This window comes from Podarcis vaucheri (genome assembly GCF_965113315.1).
Source record: "Podarcis vaucheri genome assembly, chromosome: 1".
In the NCBI taxonomy this organism is placed as follows: domain Eukaryota; kingdom Metazoa; phylum Chordata; class Lepidosauria; order Squamata; family Lacertidae; genus Podarcis; species Podarcis vaucheri.
Window position 1 is genome coordinate 9,680,216 of NC_138759.1, and position 18,699 is coordinate 9,698,914.

Sequence of the window (18,699 nt, forward strand, 5' to 3'; positions counted from 1 at the left end):
TCGCCCGCCTCCCTCCCACGGAACACAAGGCAACGTTCCGCGGCACACTAGTGTGCCGCGGAACACCGGTTGGGAAACACTGCTCTAGGCAACGTTCCCTGGCTAAACCTTTCCTTGGCTGGACAGCCCTTTCTCCGTGGCTGTGTCAGTCACTGGCAGAATCCGTCAGTGGGCGTTTCCTGAACTTCCTCCAACATAAAAACTCCTTGACACCAAGTCTCCGCCTAGACTCCCTGCGCAGAAGTCTTTTGCGCAGAGTGGGTGTGGCCAGCGGAGGTCCTGGACTCTCCCCGCTGGTCTCTGTGGAAGAGTCCTGGAGCCCTCTCTCCGAAGTCCTTCCCTGCTCCCCTTCCTCCCAGGTGTCACGCTGATTTCCTTCCCCAAGGGAAGTGTTTTCTCTCCCTCTGCTGGTCCCTTCTCCCGCATCGTCGGAGAGCCTTACCTCCCCTCTTGGCTCCGATGGTAGTTCCCTGACAAGGACCAAGGCAGGTTTTGTCTGGATCAATCGTCATAGCAAGCTTCTTTTCCCCTGCTCTAGAGGGTAGGACTCAAACCAGTGGCTTCAAGCTACAAGAAAGCACATTCCGACTAAACTCCAATAAGCACTTTCTGACAGTGGGAGCTGTTTCAGTACTATCCAAGGCAACACGATGACCAAGTGCAACAATGCAATATCAATATAAACTCTTTATATAATCTATAAGGAACATTGAACAATATGAAAAACTCTTGATGGATTCTCTTGAAAACATAGAACAAAATAAACATAAGTCTTATAAGTCTCTGAAAATCTTTGTAGACTATGTAAGTCTCTGAAAGAAGCAAAGGGTCAGATTCTTATCTGATGAAAACAAGCCATAAAGTTTCAATAATTCATTTGCAGTTTATGAAGCATTTCTGTATCCTTCTGCTGTGCTGAAGAAGAATTCTGCGAAACAGTGGGTATATCCAGAATCACTGTTCACTACGTCTGTTTGCGGACCACTTCGGCAGCGTTGGACATCATAAAACAAAGCTTTACGACTTGTTTTTTGACCCTTTGCTTCTTTCAGAGACTTGCATAGTCTACAAAGACTTCCAGTTCTGTTTTCAAGAGAATCCATCAAGAGTTTTTCATATTGTTCAATGTTCTGTATAGATTATATAAAGAGTTTATATTGATATTGCATTGCTGTACTTACTGATAATTGTTTGCAACACAGTGGGAGCTGTTTGACCGTGGAAGGTTGTGGACTCTCCTACCTTGGAGGCCATTCAGCAGAGGTTGGATGGCCATTGGCCGTGGATGCTTGAGTTTAGATTCCTTCATTGCAGGGGGTTGGACTAGATGACCCTTGGGATCCCTTCCAATTCTATGAGTCTACCCCAAGGGAGAGGGCAAGAGGTAGGAAGAACATATTTCTGCATTTTTCTCCCACTTTAAAAAGCTGCCGTACTGTCCCGCCCCCCAGTTTGTGATGCTGAGGTTAAATCAGGGAGCCAGCAACGTTTTCCAGTGGGTGTGCCACTTTCTCCCCTCCTGTCAAACAACCGGCAAATGAATGAATCTTATCTTCCCCATGCCGCCTGTTAAGACATCTGGACAGCAGATTTTGAGGAGGGAAACATCTGCATGCCAAATACTTGCAGATGTATGGTGCACTGTCGACAGTCTGTGTGTAACACACGCTTTCAGGCTGCCCAAGCAAGGAGAGGATAGGGCAAATGATGCTTCCATGTTTCCAGGAAGAACCGCTTTGCCTTTTCAGAGCTAGGTCTGGGCCCTGCTCCGAGAGAGACAAAAAGCTGTCACGTGGCACTGCTGATCAGTTTCCCCGAACACAGGCTTTCAAGACCTTCTGTCAATTTTGCACTAACACCAGCTATTCCCCACTAGGGCTGGGCGATAATCTGGTTTTCAACATCACAATATGTCTGTCAGGAGTTCAGCCTACACTCGAGTAGGACCCTGGTAGAGACACATACCTGACTGGCATGTTCCCTCCCTCCTGATTGATTGTTCGGGAGCTTCAAAAGCTTTCTTCTGCCCAAACATCACAGCAACCGATGCCAACCGATACCGGCACACTTAGGGATCTGCAGAGTTTGCACACCATGCGTGACACACCTCAGCAACTCAGCATTTTGGCTAATCTACTTTATTTACATATAAACACACATGGAGCACTGCAACATGGCTCCCTCTCTCTCTAGCATCAGACAGCAAAGAGAAAAAAACAAAGGACAATAGTCCCACTTCACGGAACACAGTAACACAAACATCCTGTCTCCGTCACATCCCACTCTGGAGTCAAAACATACACCGTCATGTGATAGACAAAAATCCCATGACTGCGATCACGGAGCAGGAATTCTAATAGTGTCACCAGCTAAACATTGCAATATACAGTGGTGCCCCGCAAGGCGAATGCCTCGCAAGACGAAAAACTCGCTAGACGAAAGAGTTTTCCGTTTTTTGAGTCGTTCCGCAAGACGAATTTCCCTATGGGCTTGCTTCGCAAGACGAAACGTCTTGCGAGTTCTTGTGAGTTTGTTTCCTTTTTCTTAAAGCTGCTAAGCCGTTAATAGCCGCTAAGCCGCTAATAGCCGTGCTTCACAAGACGAAAAAACCGCAAGACGAAGAGACTCACGGAACGGATTAATTTCGTCTTGCGAGGCACCACTGTACCAATATATCACGATGTCTGAAATAAGGATGGAGCTATGCAGAGTCATTGGCTTCACGGTTTCCCCCATTGTTATTTTTGCACATCATGATTTACGATATATTGCCAGGTCAACAATTATGAAACCGATATAACAATATGGACTTCAAACCATATTGCCCAGCCCTGTTCCCCAGTCCTTCCGGCTGTCACCTACCTAGTCACAGAGGAATGGGACCCACTGAGACTGAGGGTGCCTTCCCTACCAGTCCAGGACTGGTAAAACCATGGCTGAAGAGGCCCCCCCAAGACTGGTCCCCAGTTTGCAGCAGACGGCTGGCATTTGTTTCTAGGCAGCACTTCACTTATTCCAACGAATAAATATTGGATTAAACCTCCTACTTGGCTGCTCAAAACAAATATTCACAATTCGCACATCTTGAGCAATTCAAGATGCCTGCCAGCAAACTAGGTTTTCTGTTGGGGTGTTTTAAGAAATGTGCCAAAACCAATTTCTTTGCCATTTGAAGCGGGCGCCTTTGGATTTTTTTTTTCTTCCCAGAGAAACCAAAGGAAAGGATAAAATGTTTCCTGGGCTAGCAGGAAAGCAAATTTAATTTTTAAGGGGTGGAGATATGTTCTTGCCTCCCGTGTACAGAGTCTTGCATGTGAGGAAGCAGATTTTTGAAGCACCCCTGAGAGATGCCCAAAGGCTGGCATGGCAGTTGGGTGGAGGAATGGCTTGACTGCCCTTCATTGCTGCTTTTGTTGTTATTTTTATATAAATTTATTTATTTGGTTTCCAGATTAGAATTTTACAGTCACATATCCAATGAACAGGGACGCGGGTGGCGCTGTGGGTTAAAACCACAGAGCCTAGGACTTGCCGATCAGAAGGTCAGCGGTTCGAATCCCCGCAGTGGGGTGAGCTCCCGTTGCTCGTTCCCTGCTCCTGCCAACCTAGCAGTTCGAAAACACGTCAAAGTGCAAGTAGATAAATAGGTACCGCTCCGGCGGGAAGGTAAACGGCGTTTCCGTGCGCTGCTCTGGTTCGCCAGTAGCAGCTTAGTCATGCTGGCCACATGACCCGGAAGCTGAACGCCGGCTCCCTCGGCCAATAAAGCGAGATGAGCGCCACAACCCCAGAGTCCGTCACAACTGGACCTGATGGTCAGGGGTCCCTTTACCTTTACTTTATCCAATGAACAACATAAAAACAAGATTGCAGAGAATCTCCTGGACTTCCTTCCTCCCCTTTGTGGGTCCTATTTTAATCATTTCCTCCTACATCTTTTGCAATACTCCAAATCTTTTATCTCTCCATTATATCACCATTAAACTACAAGTGTTATTCCAATCCTCCTAACGATTTTAACTGTTTACAATGATTTTTAAGATAAGTTATACATTTTCCCCATTTCTTATTCAAATTTTGGTCTTACTGATTTCTGATTCTTCCGGTCATTTTAGCCATTCCGGCATAATCCATCAACTTCATCTGCCATTCTTCTCTGGTAGGGACTTTATCTTCTTTCCATCTCTGGTCCAATAGCATCCGTGCAGCCGTGGTTGCATACATAAATAGTCTTTTCTGCTCGGCTTCGGGTTTTTTAAATAAAAGGTTATTTTAAACTTTTTTTTCAACTCATTATATATCATTCCCAAAAATTCTTTTACTACCTTACCACGTACAATAAAAGGTGCCTTCTTTTTCCTTACATTTCCAGCATACATTTGACCCTCATCGTATGTTAGTAACTGGGGGAGTTTGCCACTTCCAGATCCGGGGCTGTCCTCTTACTCAGATGGCTATCGGAAAGGATTTGATAAATTAACAGAGAATCTGTTTCTTGATGGCTGCTTGTCAAACAACACCTTTTTGTGTTTGGAGGCAGTGCTGGCGATCGGATTTTGAGGGCCCTGCAAAATCGAGAAAGGTTTTATCCTGTTGGAATGATTGAAGAAAATAACTTAATCATTTGCACGACACTTGTGGACTAAAAAAAGCAATAGTGGATACCGCTGGGATTCGCTTGTGTGACTTCCGTTCCTGATCTCTGATGAACATGTGCTTTGTGGCCATTTCCGCTCCAGTCTCCCTTTCTGACGGAATTGCTTGGCATGCCTACCAGCGAGTAATCACAGGTAGCTTTCTTCCATTTGGGATTAGGAAGCTGTGCCTTGTGATCCCCTTAGCATTTGTTTGTGGGCAGATTAAGTACTCCAAGGGAGTGACGAGTTTCCTTTCCCTTGGAAGGAAGGCCAGAGGTCTCTGGGTGCCTCGGCAAGTGTAGGGGCATGACCCCCTTCAGCCTCTTCCGCCGAGACACTGCAGCAGAACTGACCTTGGGCATTCGCCCTCCCCGTTCTGTCTACGTAGCATCTTCACAAAAATAACCAGGTTAGAAATAGTGCTCGCGTCTGCCTGTTCTGTTTATTAGGTGCAAGACACAGACTTTTGGAAAACTGTAATTAATCAATTCATCCTTTAAAGCCCCCCCAACTTAAAAAAACACAAAGAAACAAAAATTTATTGGTTTTGAAACTAATACAAGAACCATTAAACACTTATCCAGCGGCACATTTGTGTAAACGAACAAAATCAAGACCGGGTTATTTTCTCAGTGGAGAGGTTAAATAATAGGTTTGAACATTGAATATGTATGTAAGCTTATGTCTAAAGTCAGTGGACAGACCTTTTTTTCTTTAATGCTTTTACAACATTGGCAGGATCTTCCTGCTTATGACATCTGCCCTGTAAAAGCAGGCTTCGTTTAGGCACCCTTCACGGAAACTAGCTGTAAATTAGAAGATGCAACTGTTTGGCCTGTTTTACTGGTGGTCCCATGTTCTCTCCCCAGCCAGCACTGCAGCTGTTTCAGGTTTCTCGGGGAAGAGAGAATCTGTGGGTGGGTTGCAAGTTTACGCTTGAGCTGCCAAGTGGAGAGATGGAATGACTCCACCTTCCCAGGAGCAAGTTGGACCAAGATGGGGCGAAACCAAAACAGCGAGTCGTAATCTTGCTGGTTTGAGGTGGAACTGCGAAAGCTGGTTTTCATTTGGGATTCTGGTGTCTGTGAAGGGCTGAGACAATCAGCTGCCCACTTATGACAGGATAACGCCTTACGATAGAGATAAGCAACTGACAGCCAGGGAGCAGGGAGAGGGAGGGAGTCACGTCTTCCATGGGCTTCCCGTCTGGCCTCCAATATACTCCCTCATCTCTGTTCATTAACTTCCAGCCACCTTCTCCCAAACCAAGACATTGGGTGGGGTGTGAAAACAGAATTATAGAGCTGGAAGGGGACCTGAGAAGGGGACCTGAGTATTATCTAGTCCAACCCCCCTGCAAGGCAGGAATCTCAACTAAAACATCCTTGACAGGTAGCCATCCAACCTCTCCTTTAAAACCTCCAATTATGGGGAGTCCATCACCTCCCGAGGAAGTCTCTTCCACCATCGAACTGCTCTTACCATTGGAAAGTTTTTCCTGATGTTTAGTTGGAATCTCCTTCCTTGTGAATTGAAGTCATGGGTTCGAGTCCTACCCTCCAGAGCAGGAGAATACAAGCTTGCTGCATCCTCCATGGGGCAGCCCATAAGATATTTGAAGATGGCTGTCCTATCTCCTCTCAGTCTCCTCTTTTCCAGATTAAACACCCCCATCTTCTTCAACTTTCCTCCTAGGGCTTGGTTTCCAGACCCTTGATCATCTTGGTTGCCTTCTTCTTTACCTGTTCCGAGTTACCAATATCCTCCTTAAATTGTGGTCCTCTAGAAGTGGTTGGACTTTGACTCCCATCAGCCTCAGTCAATGTGGCCAGTGGTCAAGGATGATGGGAGTTGTAGTCCAGCTACACCTGAAGGGCTACAGGCTCCCCACCCCAAAAGGTCTCCTCTAATTATTCCCTTCCTAGCATAAAACAGCAGCCGAGGCCTTGGCCAGGTTCACCTCTGCTGATTCCCACACGGAGGAACCCTTGGGTACGGGCATCCATGGTGCATCGTAAGGGCACTGCTGCGCCAAAGCAGAGCGGGAAGGTGGCCAAGATCCCTTTGCCTCTGTCTCAGCTGGTATGGGAGTGAGTCAGAGGTGACCCTTCAGGTGTTGCTCGATTCAAAACACCATCCCTTTGAAAAGATAGTAACAAAACCAGCTGCTCATCAAGGCTCAGGCTGTATTTATGGGGTGACAGCGTTACTGAGCAATAGTATCTGTGCATTGTTAATATGAGAGCCATGCTATAGGTTATAAAGGAGAAATAAGCAGATTGGACCCACCAGTTGTAAATGTTGGGACAGAGGCGACGTGAGATCCCCAGTGGGGTGGATGTCCAGCTCTTGACATTTACTCACCAGTAGGTGGATTAGATTAACCTCAGGTGCCTTTCCAACTCTGCAAATCTAGGATTCTGTAAGCTCTGTGTGTCATTAGTACCTCTTTACAACCATAACGAGTGCTTTAAAGACTTCCCAAAGCTGGGCTACACAACAGATGAATAGATTTTATGTTGTTGGGCTCTTTCCTGCGCAGCAGCTTTGAAACCGTTTCAATCACATTCATATGAATATTGTACTGATGGGAGCGATTTGGGAGCAGCTTAAACTTTCCATCTCCTTTCCTGGATATGCGAGAAAACGTAGGGCAGGCATCTGTTGAAGTTTTGGGTACTGGGCATCCTGACTCCAGGCAGGAGGTGGTTGAACCAGGTGAGGCACCGAATACGTTCAGCCTCTCTAATAATGGGAATGATTAATCCAAGAAGGAGAGTTAAATCAGATTTGGTCTCTGCTGTTTCCGATTCCGAGGTTTTGAGAAGTGTCCAGTGTCTGTGGCAGTGTATCCAGCGGTGGGAACCAGAGAAATTGGCTTTTCTTTCAATTCCCATCCCGGAGCATGAAATGCTTGTTTCTCAGCTCAGACAATGCCTTTCTTTGTTCTAGGTATCTAAACCACGTCCGAGCCACCTCCCCACAAGATCTCGCTGGTGGCTATACTTCCTCCCTTGCCTGTCATCGAGCCCTTCAAGATGCCTTCAGTGGGCTATTTTGGCATCCTGGCTAGGTTGGGAGTAGCAGACACTGGAGCGGAGCGAGCAAAGCAAAAAACCTCAGGTGAAAATTGCTGCCGTCTGCACTCTGGCCAGGCTGCCGCCTGTCTTTCCTTCCTTTTTTGTGTGTGAAGCCAGCTGCACTTAAATATTAAAAACATGATGTACAGAAACTTTCTTTTAAAAATGGTGGTCATGTTTCTTCTTCTCTGGTGGAGTGAGGGTAAGGGTGGGAAAGGCTCTAGTCACTTTGCAGCTAGAGGCTATTGGAAGAGATAATGATTTTGTTTTGTATGTTTTGAGGTTTCAGAACCAGACTTGTAAAAGATTTTAAAAATAAAGTCAGATTGTTGTGATTAAATTCTGCAGATTCTGCCGCTGCACTTCAGGGTTTTATTTGCACAAGCACTGAAATGCTACTTTTATATATTGTAGCTCTGCAGTAAGGGCAAAGTTCTTTCATCTCATAAAACTGGCAAATGGGAGTTTCCTTCCTTGAAGTATGATACAAGAACTGGATATGGGACTGATTTAAGAACGTCTCATCTTTCCTGCTGTAGAATAAAATTGCAAGGGTGCCATCATGCTGCAGTTTGCATGGCTGCCTATATGATATATTGCCTATATGATGGCAGAACCGTAGTGGGGGCAGGCAAGCCACAGAGGAACAGACAGGATAGGACAGGGCAGTTCCTTTGTCACCATCACGCTCACATCAGTGCCACTGTTGTGGCCTTAGTAGCATACGAGTACATTGGAAAACACAACTAGGATTGTCATCAGTATCACTTGATACCCTTGCTCTCATTTTGAAAATATATCTATCCATATTCTTCAAATAATTTTTTTTTTTGATACTGTATTATACTATACTACACTGAAATGTTTAAATGTTTGTCCTTGAATCTTCCTGCCATACCTGCCTTCCTCCCGTCACACCAGTGTGCCGCACCACACCTTTTGAGAACCACTGATTTAGACAGTACTTTGGAGAGTTGCAAGTGCTTCGTATCTAAGCCCAATGCCTGAATTCATGGCGGTTGCAACTTCCGGATTTGCAACCCAGTCTCTTAGCCACAACCCTATACCACTAAATATGCTAATTTTAATTCAGTGGAATGATGCAGAGTGTCAGAAAGTCAAGCATCGAAAAGATTCTCTCCCTTTCCTCCCAACAGAACAGAAAAGCTATTCAGAGTCTGCAGCTTGCATCATAACTTCATAATTGTACCAGTTGTTCTTTTCTCCCAGGGAATACAATAAATTGCAACTCAGCCACTCCAGGGCCTGTTTGGAAAGTTCTTGCTTCTTCACAAACAGCAAAGCAGCTGCTTGGTTGGTTTTATTATATTGTACATTGCTTTGAAATTGATGAAAATATAAAATAAATAAATGAAATAAATAAATAAATTTAATGATGACAATGAGTTACTTTGGACAGCAGTGCAGGCAGCACCTAAATATGCCTCTGGACATTTCTCAGGCAAAGCAGATTGGTGTAGATAAGCACTGTGTTCAGAATGACTGCTGATTTTAATTTGGGATGATGTTGTTTATTTATTTAAATGACTTTTACAGCCTGCTTTCTCCCCACAAAAACCTCAAAAGTGGCTTGCTCAAAAATAAAATTCACTAATAAAAATAACTATATTTAAAATATAAAAGACAGCAGCATTAATATCAACATTTAAAAATAATAATTTCACAGTGCTCTCTGAAACAAAATAAAAAAGGGGTGGGGAGAGAGAGAGAGAGAGAGAGAGAGACTTTCAGCATCTATCTAAAGATGGGAAGGGAAAGATTTGGATAAATTTCCCAGAGAAAATTCCAGCGTTATAGTGCCACTGTCAACCAGGCTCTGTTGCTAGTACCCAGCTATCAAATATCTGCTAACAAAGGGCTAGAGAGCAGGTCCTCTGATGCCAAGCTGAAGACCCAGGCAGGTTCATATAGTTCAAGGTGGCCCTTTAAAAAACCTGGTTCTGGGTCACTAGAGGGCTTTAAAGGCTTACAGCAGCACTTCCACACTGTGTGTGTTGCGAACCAGTTGGCTTGGGTAGGTCCGGGTTGCAGAAGTAGACCCAGAATGTGTTTCTGTCATGATTCAAACATGGGCAGGGCTGGAATCCGGAGTCGGCTTTAGCTGCACTCTTTCTGTCGTCTGTATCCTAGCTGGGTAAAGGTAAAGGTAAAGGTACCCCTGCCCAAACGGGCCAGTCTTGACAGACTCTGGGGTTTGTGCGCCCATCTCACATCTAGAGGCCGGGGGCCAGCGCTGTCCGGAGACACTTCCGGGTCACGTGGCCAGCGTGACAACGCTGCTCTGGCGAGCCAGCGCAGCACACGGAAATGCCGTTTACCTTCCCGCTGGCAAGCGGTACCTATTTATCTACTTGCATCCGGGGGTGCTTTCGAACTGCTAGGTTGGCAGGCGCTGGGACCGAGCAGCGGGAGCGCACCCCGCCGCAGGGATTCGAACCGCCGACCTTTCGATCGGCAAGCCCTAGGCGCTGAGGCTTTAGCCCACAGCGCCACCCGCGTCCCTATCCTAGCTGGGAGCCCACTGCAAATTCCTGATGCTCCCTTGACCTGCTGCTGTCGCCACCTGTTTGTCACCTGCTCATCTAGCATGAAGACAGTGATGGCCTGGGTTTCACCTCATAAGAGAACCTGCGCAGGAGGTGGTCAGTCTAAAAACATGTCCATCTGTTTATTCAATTTAGACCCTGCCTTTCCTCCCGAAGCAGCCCAGGGGCAGGAACAGGTGTTGTTTCAAGGCTACCAAAGACACAGACTGTTTCACCTGGTTCCTTTAACCTCTCACCTCAGTTTCTCATTGGCTGGGGAATGACTGCACGCAACCTAAACAGAAGATGCTACCAAGTGTGGCAAAATAAACATTTAATATTCTTCTTTTTTTAAAAAAAATGTACCCCATCCAACTGTTACAGAATTAAAAAGAAGCAAAGATGATCAGGGCATAATCAGCACAGCAGCTGTTAATACCATTTTTCAGAGGCTGTCCTTACAAGTTCTGATGAACAAATGCAATCTGCTTGCCTCCCTTGAAAGATGGGAGTTCAAAGTTCTGCATAGACATCATTTCTGGAATGGTACCCACGAAGTCTCCTAGACCATCAGGTTATTTTTTTCTTCAAGGGGCTCTTCATTTGGACGCAGGCGTTTAGATGCTGGTTCCTGGGGATTATCTGCACCTACAAGTAAAAGATGACAGACTATCTGAATCAATATGGATCTGGAGGCATGTGTGGATTTCTAGCAGTTTAGGGGGAGACCCTTAAGTTTTTCTCCCAGTCCCCTGCCACACAGCAGCCCCCTGACTTTCATGCAAGTGCCAGTGGCCTGCCCGTGGCTGGGCAGTTTTGTTGGCATCACAAAACACGTCTGAAAGTGGGTTTGATGTGGCATTAAAAGCAGCCTGGTTCTGTGTGTGGCAGTGGATACACATGTTACAGCGACAGCAGGCTGTGTGATGATGTAGGCAGCACAGTCAAGAGGCTGCCTGGAGGTGGGGAAGGGTCCTAAAAAAGGAAGCTGGGGGGGAGCAGGAACCAGGGAGCAAAATTAAAACCACACTTTCAAACTTGTCTCACGTAAAGCGGCTGTGGAGACAGGAGGGGTAGGTGAGGTACAATAAAGGGACCCTGGGACAGGATGTAGAAGAATTGTAGCTCTGCCTCCATTCCCACCACAGCCTTTCTTGCTGCTGCCGAAGCTCAGGAACCCTTTGCAGTAGCAGAACTCAATGGGAGGCAAAGGGCCTGCAGTTGGAAAGCGACCATCGGTGACACCTCAATGCACACCTGCAAAGCTCTTAGGATTTGGGGTCGTCTGCAGCACAAAACTTGAGCAGGAACAAAGCAAAAGGATTTTACTAAGCATCCGAGGCACTGACAATACACTTGCAACATGCCCCAAGACATGCAGCCACATCACAGGTTGTGAACTTCCCACAGGGAAAACTGCACATAGGAGGTCATGCGTGCATACACACACATTTGTTTCCCTATGTATTCATGCGCTGAGAAACCAGGACTGGCTGCAGCTTCCCTATGCATGCACAGCAACGAAACAGTTGCATGTGCGCCTGTTGTAACACATTATTTATTTGTGACCTTTATGCTTTTTCCTCCCTAGAAATACATTTCCCCTCGTCCTCCTATGCAGATTAAGGGCCACCATTAGGGCTGGCGATATATCGATTTATCATCAAAAACCGGTTTGAAGTCCATGTCGTGAAGCCAGCCAATGCTGTTTTTGATTCCTGCAGCCCTGTTAACTCTGCCTGCTCAGCTCTCCTCTGCCTCCTGCAGGGTGCAGCGATCACAAACACCGGCGCCAGCAAAAACCACGATGCAGGAAAAACTGTGAAGCCAGCCAATGCTTCTGCATATCTCCATCCTTATTTCAGACATCGTGATATACTGTTATATCACAGTGTTTAACTGGTGATATATCACAATGTTGAAAACCAGGTATTGCCCAGCCCTAATCCCCATTTCAATGTCCGATCTGAGGCAAACGATTCACAGGGGACCCCAAAAGCTTGCAGTAGTCCTGCCTCTTTCTTTGACTCTTATTACCTTTCAGAGAAGACAGCGGCTTGTACAACACCTTGGATGGGAGGCTGAAGCTGATGCACATCATGTCCTTATTGGGCGCTACGTTCCTCACCAGCTCCACAGAGCAAAGGCCCTCTAAGGAGATTCCCAAGCAGGCTTCGACTCTCTCCTGAACATCTTGCGCAGGGTTGTCGTGCTTGGAAAAGCAGTAGCAGTGCACGATGGGAAGACTGGTGCTGCCCGGCTCTCCATCCAAGAGGTGCCTGAAGACATCCAAGAATTCAACTGCCATGGCTGGCAAGTTCATGACGATGTGCAGGCAGCTGTTCCGCTCCTTCAAAGAAAGCTGTCTGGTCAGTTCTTCCTTCACCGGCTCCTCCAGGAACTGCCTGCCATCCATGTTGAAGACCTTGACTTTTCTGTCCACTTTGTTTAGCTTACAGTTGTGCTGCAGCCACTTGTACGAGTCAGGGTTGAGGTCGTTTGCAAACACAATGCAGCCCTTCTTCGCTGCAGGAATCGCAAAAGGCCCCACCCCGGCGAAGACATCAAAGAGAAGGTCACCTGGCTTGAGGAGGCCGACGATGCGCATGTGTTCTGTGCAGAGGCGGGGGTTCCAGTAGACTTTGGAGAAATCAAATTCATACATGATATGGTGCTCCTTAACCTGCAAGAGTTCAAAATATTGGCATGATCGCTAGCAGGCTAGAATCTCTCTGGTCCAGAATTCCCCAGTAAATACACATTTTATTTTGTAGTCATGAGATGCTTTTGAAGATAAAATACATATATGTGCATCACCTTCTATGAATGACATCAAGATCTATCCCATCAAATATCTTTTGCATATGCAAAACCTACTATCAGTGACTGAGAAATGATCATGCCCCTAGCCAAGTGTACAGTGGTAACCCGCTAGACGAAAGGGTTTTCCGTTTTTCGATGCGCTTCGCAAGACGAATTTCCCTATGGGCTTGCTTTGCAAGACGAAAACGTCTTGCGATTTTTTTCGCTCCCCCCCTTTTTCTAAGCTGCTAAGCTGCTAATAGCCTTTTAGCCGCTAAGCCTTTAATAGCCGCTAAACCACTAATAGCGCTAATAGGGTTGCTTCGCAAGACGAAAAAACCGCTAGACGAAGAGACTCGCGGAACGGATTATTTTCGTCTTGCGAGGCACCACTGTACTCCATGGGTGAAAGCTGTGATACATGTGGGTACCATTCAGAAATGGTGCTGTATGTTTGCCTTTTCTAATCAGGAATCAGATCCCAAGTAGAAGACATGCCATAAGTCCTAAATCTGTTCTGGGATTTCCCCCCCCCCCCCAATTCTCTAGAACAGATTTGGGGACTGCATGGAAGCCGGTCTTGATGTGCAATTGGACAATAATTTAGTTGAATGCCACCCACAGTTTCTTCAAACTAATGCACAAGGAAGACAATGTTTTCCCAGAGAAGCAAAATCAGCACCTGGTTTCTGAACTGGTTCTAAAATTCAAGAGTTCATTAGCATCTTTGATTATGTGGTTTTAAAAAAATTAATATACGTCTATACATTTGACCACCACTAAGCTACGTTCTTCCTACAAAAGTCTTATGAACAATTGTGATTTCATTTAGGCTAGACTTGGACATCTGGGAACACACAGAGACTGCCAAGTCTATGGAACAGAGAGGAATAAAGAATTAATATGTCAGACTGTATCTTTCTGCAATGTCTGCTCTTTGCTTTGTCTGCTTTCTCAATGTTAGATTTTTAATCCCCCTTTTTTTTGTTGCAAGAAAATATTATTAAAAATTCCTGGTACCTTTGTGATCATATTGGCCTCCTCTCCAGCTAATACCTCCATTTGAAAATTCCGATAAGCATTATCTATGGTATTGGTTTTATTTACAGCGCAGGTGATTCCTGGATTCTTGTCAAGGATAACTTGACCTGAAAGGCAGAGAAACGGGCTGTGAAATTTGCTTTTCAAAACAGCAGGCATGTGATTTAAACGTCTATGATACAGACTCATAAAGAACATATAAAATAAACCCCACTCCATTTCCATTAGGCTGTTGCTTAAATTTTTTAGTGAAGAAATGCTGATTGCACTTGCCAAGGAATGTGGCACAATGCTTGCCCTCCTCTAGCCATTAATGAGTTATCAGTAGGCCTTTACGAATGGGAGAGATCACTTTTGTCTCTTCAGAATTTTTGCGACATTATAGCTTAGATCTAGTCATATCCACACCATGTATTTAAAGTACATTTAAATACATACTTCAGACATACTTAACCCTGCTTCAGAAAGAAACAGCTCAGTCATTTCTTAGGAAATAACCAAACAAGACTTCTCTGATGTAAGTCTTAACCTACCAATTATGTGTTTGTAGGGCAGCTGATGGTCCCTCAGATTCAAGTGAATGATGTGGCCAATTCTGCTGAATGCAGTGGTCACTTCCTGACCTTCAGGAAGCACTGCTTGCAGAATTTCGTCCACCTTGAAATGGTCGTATGTCAGTTCCTGGTTATACTTGACAATCTCAGGGCTAATGTTAAAGCTCTTCAGGATCTGTTGCTCAGATTCGCCCAGGGAACAGCTGTCGGATATGGCATGAGGATCTAACAAAAGAAACTTTCTGCTTTTATCTTCTGGGTCTTCAACAACTCTTTTGAGACCTGGGCGCTTCAACAGCACTCGTTTGAGAGGCTTCTCCAGCTTGCTCAGGAGGTCTTTGTTAACTTTCAGAGCTGGGATGACAACATTCCTTTTGAAAGCAGCTCTGTCAAGGGTGGTCATTCCACGGACCCTGGGATGCGGCGAATGCAGGTCAAGGTCAAATTTCTGCTCAGGTACCTCCGGCATAGTGCACAAACTATTTCTACGAGCTACTGCAAGATGTCCAGGCAGCCGATTAAGAGGCTGACCGCAAAACGTCCAGACTGCTGGAAATGATGTATTTGAGGCAGTTGTTCCAAAATATTTCACTTTCAGGAGGCTAGCAGGCAAGCTGTTTAATCGCCTGAAAATCCTAGAAGGGAAATCATTCACTTTATAGACATTATGTAAGCATTCAATAAAAAAATGGGGAGGGGGGAGAATGCTACAAATCCACATGTCTGTACAGTTCTCATAAAATCACTTGCACTTGTATGAGATTATTCAAAACTGTCCTACATAACCCAAAGATAACACTGATGCAGCAACGAATTAGAAGCTTGGCAGAGGAAGGAGTTTTGGGCTTGTATCCAAAGTAGTGCTATGTGAACTTTCCTAAGCACAAGGATTCCTGCTTGTGCAACAGAATATTCTCCCCATCTCCTCCTGTTTCCCCCCATATGCCACCTACAACTCTTCTAGGGGTTCCTGCAGCCCAGTGGAACAAATCTGGTACCCGAGATTTTAGCCCTGTTGTCAATGGCAGAGTGCAATCCTAACTGTCTAATCAAAGGTAAGCCCTATTGAAATCAGTTACTCCCAAATAACTGAAGTTAGGACTGCAGCCCTGGCTCTGAAATGTATGCCATAACAGGTGAAGGCCTCACTAAACATGTGCAGAGGATTTTTCCTTCAGCAGCTGAATAACCACATCCTAAGAACCATCAGCCTTATCCTTGTACCAAGTAAAGTAAGAAGGTGCCTCTGGTCACAAACACAGGGATCTTTAATTTGGGCAATAGGCTTTCTGGATGGTTAGAATATAAAACTTCCAAATAGCTTTGTGTTTCACCGAGTTTCTTTTTAAATCAAAACTTGATTTAAAGAACACGAGAAGAGCCCTCCTGTATCTGTCCAAAACCACACATCCTTTATCACACAGTGGCCAACCAGATGTTTTTGAGATGCCCATAGATAGGGTGGAAAGGCAAAAGCCCTATCTACTGTGTCCATATCCTGCAACATTCAGATGTGTATATACATTCACTTCCTACACTAGGCCTCCCTTAAGAGTTCTCAAACTAGTTTGTGAACTTCATGCAGGTAGCCCACAGAATGTCTATGGATTTGTGGTTGAAAATGAGGCACGTCCATTGCATTGCAATTCTATGAAATATTTTGATTGTGTGATTTGGGTTTAATTTGGAGATTGTTTTCCCCCACAAACAATGGTTCTGTCGCTGATATCTCCTTGGGAAATGAAATGGGGTAGACGGGTATTTTAAGTAAATACTCTTAAGAGAAGATCAGGCATAGAAAGACAAGTTATGTGAGGAAAAATGGAAACAATTGGGTATGTTTAGCCTGGAGATGAGACGACTGAGAGAGAATGGGCCAGCACTCTTCAAAAGTTGGCCATATAGGAGAAGGCAAAGAACTTGCGTCACATGCACACCATAGATTAAAAAGACATTTATACTACTTCAACCATCACGGCTTCCTCCCAAAGAATTATGGGAGCCATAGTTTGTTAAGGGTGCTGCATATTGTAACGGGGGGGGGGGGGGTGTAGAGGATAAACTACAGTTCCCAATATGGCTATATTCTGAAGGCAGCCCTGTATCAGTAAGCTTTTTATGTCTGATGTTACGCTGTTTTTATTACTACAGTGGTACCTTGGTTCTAGAAGTTAATCCATTCCGGGAGTCCGTTCAACTCCCCAAACCATTCAAAAACCAAGGCGTGACCTCTGATTGGCTGCAGGAGCTTCCTGCACTCAAGTGGAAACTGTGTTGGACGTTCGGCTTCTGAAAAACATTCACAAACCAGAACACTTAGTTCCGGGTTTGCGGTGTTCAGGAGCCGATTTGTTTGACAACTAAGCCGTTTTACAACCAAGGTACCACTGTATTCTGTTTATTTTTATTCTGTTGTAAGCCACCCATAGGGTTATAAGCAATATATTATTATTAATATTAATTTTCCTTCAGGATCGAAGACAGTATGATTCTGAACACTAGTTGCTGACAATGTCAGGTGGTGAGTGTGTTGTTTAACTCAGGTCCTCCATTCTGGCTTTTCACAGGCATCTGGTTGGCTTTTTTTTTTTTTTTTTTAGAACAGGGATGCTGGATCTAGATGGGCCTTTGGCCTGATCCAGAAGGGCTCTTCTTTTCTTCTTACCTTAAGTTGCAGAAGGATAATATCTTTTTGCCTGAACATTACATGAAACACATTGAGAGCAATAGCAAGTTATGGCAATGCAGCCAATTCAGCCTAGAAGGTCGCTGGGCTTCTCCCTGGCTTGGGATCTTCAACCTTCAACCAATGTTTAATTTTTTTTGTATTAATATCATATTTTGACAATATGTAGCAAAAACCATTATACATCATATAATGGGCAATCCAGTCAGATGGGTGGGGTAATAATAATAATAATAATAATAATAATAATAATAATTTTTTTTAAAAAAATATTTGCTTCTCATGCAAAAAAAGTGTGTGTAATAAAAAGAGGAAAAAGCAGAAAAGAAAAACAAAACAAGGACCTATTAAATGGGGGAACATAACAACCAAAGTCAATTTAGGTTGCCTTGGGCAAGATAAAGTGACAAACACATTTAATAAATAATAATAGTGACAACTGTTCTGGAGGCTAGGACCTGAACCAGCAGTTTCAAGTTAAAATAAATGAGATTCTGACTAAACATCAGGAAGAACTTTCTGAGGGTAAGAGCTCCCTCAGGGAATCTCCTTCCTTGGAGAGCTCAGGTGGGGCATCTGTCACAAATAATCTTTTTGAGATTCCTGCATTGCTGGGGGTTGGACTAGATGTCCCTTGGGGGTCCCTTCCAACTCTCCTTGTGTCATTAATATATCTTTGCAACCATAACCAGTGCTCTAAAAGATATCCCGACGCCTCTTCACTACGCCACAGATCAGGGTTTCCCAAACTTGAGGCTCCAGCTTCTTGTTGGTTTTTTTGGACTACAACTCCCATCATCCTTAGCCAGCAGGACCAGTAAGCCAGGGACGATGGGAATGGTAGTCCAAACAAAAAACACAACCCCGGTTTGGGGAAACCCTGCAATAGGCGATGAGATTGAGGCCTGCTAGGGGTGAGAACGCCCTGCGGTTTCTGCGCGGAGCTGAGGCCGAGGCCTAGTCGGCCTACAAGTTCTTCCTCCGCGCTGCAGGGACGCGTGCCTCTGAGCGCGCGCAGAGTGCATTTGCCTAGTCAGACGAGGGAAGGAAGGAATAAAATTAATATTTACACCCCGGTCCATCGGGCTGGATTTCCGCAGCGGCCTCCATAAAAACAATAAAAAGTCAAGCATTAAAACCAAGCCCAAAACGGCTCCCCACACGCCCCCCCCAGCCCCTCATTTTTTAAAAACGGGGCGCCTCACCTCATGCCGGCCTCTCGCCGCGCCGCATTTCCCCTCAGCTCGCCGAGGCCCAGCCTCCCCGCCCAAGCGCCGCCCTCGAGTAGCGCGCCCCGCCCCGTTTCCTCTCAGCGCCCGCCGGCTCCTCCCCGGCCCCGAGGACGGGGCTTCT

At 45.4% G+C, this 18,699-nt stretch overlaps 2 protein-coding genes across 3 annotated transcripts in view; one reads left to right on the forward strand and one right to left on the reverse strand.

Moving 5' to 3' along the window:
- MNAT1 (MNAT1 component of CDK activating kinase) overlaps positions 1 to 8,057 on the forward strand; it is a 150,396-nt gene extending 142,339 nt beyond the window's left edge. The window contains exon 8 of the mRNA XM_082219427.1: positions 7,590 to 8,057. Within this exon, the coding sequence (XP_082075553.1) occupies positions 7,590 to 7,710 (121 nt within the window). The 3' untranslated portion in view covers positions 7,711 to 8,057. The remainder of the gene's footprint in view (positions 1 to 7,589) is intronic.
- A 2,523-nt stretch (positions 8,058 to 10,580) lies between these two features.
- On the reverse strand, positions 10,581 to 18,690 carry TRMT5 (tRNA methyltransferase 5). Of its 2 annotated transcripts, none has more exons than XM_082218301.1 (5): positions 18,552 to 18,690; positions 14,640 to 15,295; positions 14,086 to 14,213; positions 12,301 to 12,946; positions 10,581 to 10,911 (listed from the first exon to the last, which is right to left on the reverse strand). In XM_082218301.1, exons 1-5 carry the CDS (start codon positions 18,554 to 18,556, stop codon positions 10,826 to 10,828), a joined length of 1,521 nt encoding a protein of 506 aa, XP_082074427.1. In that variant the 5' UTR covers positions 18,557 to 18,690; the 3' UTR covers positions 10,581 to 10,825. The 2 variants fall into 2 exon arrangements, with proteins under 2 accessions (XP_082074427.1, XP_082074428.1); XM_082218302.1 differs by lacking the exon at positions 18,552 to 18,690 and adding an exon at positions 17,326 to 17,458.
- Positions 18,691 to 18,699: the final 9 nt, after the last annotated feature.

Coding starts and splice junctions, on each gene's coding strand:
- TRMT5 (XM_082218301.1), bottom strand. Junction 12,947..14,085: donor AGGCCAATATGATCACAAAG/GTACCAGGAATT, acceptor GAACTCTTGCAG/GTTAAGGAGCACCATATCAT. Junction 10,912..12,300: donor GCCGCTGTCTTCTCTGAAAG/GTAATAAGAGTC, acceptor TTTTACTTGTAG/GTGCAGATAATCCCCAGGAA.